This window comes from Haliotis rufescens, unplaced genomic scaffold (genome assembly GCF_023055435.1).
Source record: "Haliotis rufescens isolate VD_foot unplaced genomic scaffold, xgHalRufe1.0.p SCAF_1, whole genome shotgun sequence".
Classification (NCBI taxonomy): Eukaryota; Metazoa; Mollusca; class Gastropoda; order Lepetellida; family Haliotidae; genus Haliotis; species Haliotis rufescens.
This window is the reverse complement of record NW_025963779.1, coordinates 69361923-69367373: the sequence shown is the minus strand read 5'-3', so window position 1 is coordinate 69367373 and position 5451 is coordinate 69361923. Positions and strand designations below refer to the sequence as shown.

The 5451-nt window shown below is 42.3% G+C and overlaps 1 protein-coding gene across 1 annotated transcript; it reads left to right on the top strand.

The window, feature by feature from the left end:
• Positions 1–1004: 1004 nt before the first annotated feature.
• LOC124134069 lies at positions 1005–3235 on the top strand. Its single transcript, XM_046498701.2, has 2 exons — positions 1005–1155; positions 2590–3235. Exons 1-2 carry the CDS (start codon positions 1114–1116, stop codon positions 3040–3042), a joined length of 495 nt encoding a protein of 164 aa, XP_046354657.1. The 5' UTR covers positions 1005–1113; the 3' UTR covers positions 3043–3235.
• The last annotated feature ends 2216 nt before the right edge of the window (positions 3236–5451 follow it).

Genomic DNA, 5451 nt, shown 5'->3' with positions numbered 1-5451 from the left:
GTTTCGAGATGGGCACGGGTGGCCCAGTTGACTAAGGCGCCGCGATTCGCTGTGAAGAGTTGCGTCCCTTGGGCACGCCAGGCTATGATTGTGGGTTCGAATCCCGGTTCGCCCCGATTTTGTTTCTAGGCTTGTCAGCACCATACCCGTGCTCGTGGGTTTCACCGAAGTGGTAAACGTCTGAGACCTGCATCACTTCTGGCTTTCCTCCCACATTAAGCTGACACGCCGTGATATAACTGGAATACTGTTAAAAGCGGCGTAAAAACCCAACTCACTCACTCTAATCTACCTGGCCCCAACAGATACTGGAATATACGCCTACACCTAGACTAAAATTTAGTCCCAGAAACATAGTTATCTTATTTTAAAAAATATATACATGTGTCTACAAAACACAAAATAAAACCTACATGGAACCCTAAACCATGCTTAATTTCAGAGCTCATTCTAGACTCGACATGGATTTAGTTTTAATTTGTTTTCTAGGACTGGCAGACTGCACCACCAACTTCAATTAGGCTGAACGATACACAGGACGACAATATAACAGACTAGGATAGTGTACCTCTATGTGACCTGATTGAAACTTGCTTGGGGAGTGGAATAGGTCTTCAGCAAACCATGCTTGCCGTAAAAACCGACTATGCTTGTGGTAAGAGGCTACTAACGGGATCGGATGGTCAGGCTTGCTGACTTGGTTGATGCATGTCATCGTATCCCAATTGCGTGGATCGATGTTCATGATGTCGATCACTAGATTGTCTGGTCCAGACTCGATTATTTACAGACCGCCGTCATATAGCTGGAATATTGCTGAGTGCCGCGTTAAACAACAAACAAACAAACAGAACTTGCTTTGGCTCCAGCTTTGCGGGAGCCCACAGCGACCCCGCCTCTTGAAGGGGACACCAGTCTCTCCGGCATGTATTCGGCCGTGTCCTAATAACATGTAATTCAACATGAGGAAAAACTTAAATGAGGTCACTTTGCCCGGGGGCGATATTGAGGAAAAGTGTTTAGGAGGAAAACATTTTGTAGTCGAACACAAAGCATGACACATTTAAGCGCATTTTAGCATTTACACGACAGAGAAACTTGCGACGGAACGCTATGGACGGCATCATCGCGATAGCGTGCTTTTTCTCTATAATCGTAAGTATATCTTTGTGTGTTTACGTCTACATGTACACTCAATTTTCACACATTATCCCTTTCATCAAATTATATTTGCTAACAAGTTTAAACGCGCATAGAGGATACCGTAAAGGTTAACCCCCAACGAGGATGTCGGTTTAAAACTGGTCCCCAAAATCCCATGGCAGTTGTAAGAGACATTGATGGATCGGGGGATGAGGCGTGATGATTTGGTTGATTGTATGTCACCATCCCTCGACGGCGTGGATCGTTGATCATAACATCCATCACTGGGCCAGACTTGATTATGTCAAGTCCGCCGACATATATTGTTTTTCGAAAACAACTTTCTTTTTCTTTTAACTACAATTCTATTACGTATATCCATTTAACAGTTGGTAAATAATCCCATACACGCACACACTGTCTCCATAGGGCACAAATTCTTTTACGTACACACGTCTAGCCCTAACCTGAAAATGGACACAAGATCCATAGCAAGATCCCCCCCCCCCCCCTCTTCAAATATACATCAACAAGCTATAGAGATACTACAGATATAGTATTGATACATTATAGTTTAAATAGTATTGTACATTTAGGTAATTGTATTAATAACGGTGAAATGTTCAACTAAACCGTGGCGAAACAACTGATCATGCCAATCAGTTACTGGGAGGATATAATGTAAGCTTCCTGTTTTGTGGAAATGGGGATTTCATCATTTTGGTCCTGTTATTGGCTTTTGACCAACAGCGATTTGAATCCTTGTACATTTGTAAATTACTTTATAATAATTAACACACTTGTTTACGAGGTATATATAGATAAGTGAATTTGGGGATGGTTTAGGTCCGTCGCCCACCCGTCTATAGTAAAGGTTCATGTTCCAAGCAATGACGTCCTTTAAATGTGAATTTTTGAAATGGCCGCCATTGCAATGTTGAAATCTTCATCATGATATCCCACCTAGTCATTATTTAGTCACACATCATTTGACACTTTGATATACAGCGAGTGTTCTATCTCTACTTGAATTAGGGGCGGTCGGGTAGCCTAGTGGTTAAAGCGTTCGCTCGTCACACCGATGACCCGGGTTCGATTCCCGACATGGGTACAATGTGAAGCCTATTATTGCTGGAATATTGCAAATAGCGGCGTAAAACCACTCACCCACTCACGATTTGTATTATGTAGAAACATAATAGGTTTTAAATAATACAAGTGCTGACCCTTTATGACATTTAGAATCTTTAAATACTTTCTGCTCATTTAAACAACAATCCAAACCATTGAGGTGAGGGACATATGCCTTTTTCGAAATCAGGCATTTCAGAAACGTTTTACCCTTGTATTTTGACATGGGTGAGTCACTGGTCAAACCAACACAGACACTGTAATATACTGGCGTCCTGGGAATATATATTGAATCCTAAGTTCTCTGTATTGCAGATGCTTCCTGGAGTCCATTGCGCCAAGCGACACAGGCCGGTGATGTGCGGCAAGTCGGACTCGGACAAAAACGACGAAAGCATGTTAATGGTGGCAGCGTTACTTCCGGACAAGATGATGACCACATATCCCCATGCCCGGACCAGTGGAGTGAGAACCTTCTTCTCGCGATTGTCCAACTCGGAATGTCCAACGCGTCTGCCAAAGTCGTCTGTCCTGTGTCCCCACTACGTCGTGCTCAACTTCGACCGCAACAGGATCCCTACCGTTATCTATGAGGCCAGGTGCAAATGTAGTAAATGTTTGGAAATGCAAACAAACGAGTGCCGACCCGTGTACTTCTTAAGATCCGTTCTCCAGCGCAATACCAGCTGGTCATGTTTCGAAAGGAAAGTCATAGCTATCAGTTTGGGCTGTCAGTGCCATACTATGAAGAGGATGGACATACATTGAGATCCAGTCCATCGTTGAAGGGGATTATATTGAAATACGGATTCAACGAACTCGTATGGACTTAAGTTGTAGTTCGATACATCAGTACATCGTGATATCGTGTGTTCGCAAGAGCAATAATTGCTTTGTCAATATTTTGTAATATCAGTTTGGAATTTAAGAAATTCCAAATAAAAAATTATTGAACTTTCAATCTCTGTCACTTTGTCACGCACGCATTGAACATTAATTTCAGGCGTGTCAGCTGAATGCGGGAGGAAAGCCCCACGCCCCACTTGGCTAAAACCCACGAGAAGGGGTATGGTGCTGACAAACATACTGATTGTGTTTCCTGGTCAGCACCACTTCCTGGATTCGAACCGAGATCACAAGTGTCTGGCAAATGGGCAACGCTAAAGACGGCTGTGCCACCCGCCAGCTATATACCCCTGTTGCAGTGACACCACCCCCTTCCACCCCCCACCCCTTAAGTCCGGAACCAATCAATTCGGAAATCTCACGATCCACGACTGATTACCCATGATACGTTTATACGTAAATATTGTTAATACAGACGATTTCATTGTGAACGTACCTTCGGGAATAACGGGGTTTCATTGTATATTATTACCTGTCATTAATCGACTCTTAACTATGCATCAAGTGATCGATAAGATGTTCAACGATTCCCGGCGTCGGCGTGGGGGCCGGGAGAGGGCGTGTGGGTGGGTGGAGGGGTGTGGTGGGTGGGGGGTGGGGGTGGGGGTTGAGGAGGTGTTGAGATGTTCCGGACTCCTCCCTTTTGAAAACCAGATGTAGTACGTAACCCTCTCTCCTACACTGAGAGGAGTTTGTTATTTTTGGTTTTGGACCCCTCCCTTTTAAATATGCTGGAAGCGCCCTTGCTCCCCCGTGATGTAAGTTATGTATTGCTGAAAGAAGGGCACACCATCACGACATGGAATATGAAACATCAGCGTCCCATAATTATCCGTCTCGATTATATGGCTCAACAGATGCCATACTACTCAAAAATACTATGACAGATTAGCCATAGTAATATGAAATAAGCTGGTGTTTTTTACTTCTTTTGAGTAGTATATTAAGATATGCTCCTCTCCTAATATGTCGTGGTACATGCATGCACACGTAGTCACGGATGCTATTTCAACCCAACATCAGAAAGCATGACAGGAAAGTTGTACACCCGGTAAATTAGGATGTTGCTAATCATACCTGATTCTATGAATGTATAGTCGTACACATGTTTTTTCCTAGTTGTTTAATAAGATTATCTTTCAGGATCGTGAGTTTCACTATCGAGACGTTTTCTATTTACACGGCAGTTTGTATACCACCTGCGTCAAACGTCAAACGTCATTAAACTTTTCGGGTTTTTTGTTTATTTTATTTTATAAAATGGCATGATTTATTGTCTTTACGTAATATCTACATCCGTGTTTTTGCTCCAAAGAAAGATGATGACACTACTGACAGGAAATATGGACATATTCTTATCAACCAGTTTCGGCTTTACACTCCGCTGTAAACGCATGTACGATGTGAATGGACCCGAAATGGCAAACAGTCTCTACTGATTTCTGTCAAATGTTAAACTGAAATAAGAACTATTTACACCTTGAAATGCTATTTACACAACGACATCGTAAATACAGCCTGACTCATTGATCCTCTTTCGTCGGGATGTTTTTGTTAGAATGTCAAACAATGTACTAGTGTTTACGTCCTCTGCTTTTCTCACTACGGTTTAACCATTGCAGTGGTATTACATGTCTCTTCAAGCAAAGTTTCATTTTGAGTGAGTGAGTAGGGTTTTACGCCGCTTTTAGCAATTTTCCAGCATTATCACGGCGGGGACACCAGAAATGGGCTTCACACATTGTACCCATGTCGGGAATCGAACCCGGGTCTTCGGCGTGACGAGCGAACGCCTTAACCACTAGGCTACCAGACCGCCCTTTCATTTTGAAGAGAAACAAATGCTTGAGGCCTGTTTTACGTACATATTTCGTGGCTTAAGTTTATCAGAAACACTCGTGAAAGTAATACGTATATGTTTTGTAATATTTAAAGGGGGACATTGGCAAAGAAATGATATTAAATGCTTAAAAATATTTATTCATATCAATTAGTTGTAAATATCTGTCGTACCCAAGTGCCCCTCAATTTTGTGAGCCAGGACCCCATACACACAAACATTTTACACACTGGTGTCCAACATAATATATCTCCATACACCCAAGGTTTGTCATATTGGTGTCATGCATGATGTATCTTCATACACTCTTCTTTGTCAAATTGATGACATAAGGCCATATTAACTACACAACCTAGCTTTGTCGTATTGATGTCAAACATGCTATAATCACCATCAACCATAGCTTTGTTATATTGATGTCAAACAGGTTT

Excerpts from the sequence above, each read along its gene's own strand:
- LOC124134069 (XM_046498701.2), top strand. The coding sequence starts at position 1,114 with ATGGACGGCATCATCGCGATAGCGTGCTTTTTCTCTATAATC. Across the intron at positions 1,156-2,589 it reads CGTGCTTTTTCTCTATAATC|ATGCTTCCTGGAGTCCATTG; the intron begins GTAAGTATATCT and ends TCTGTATTGCAG.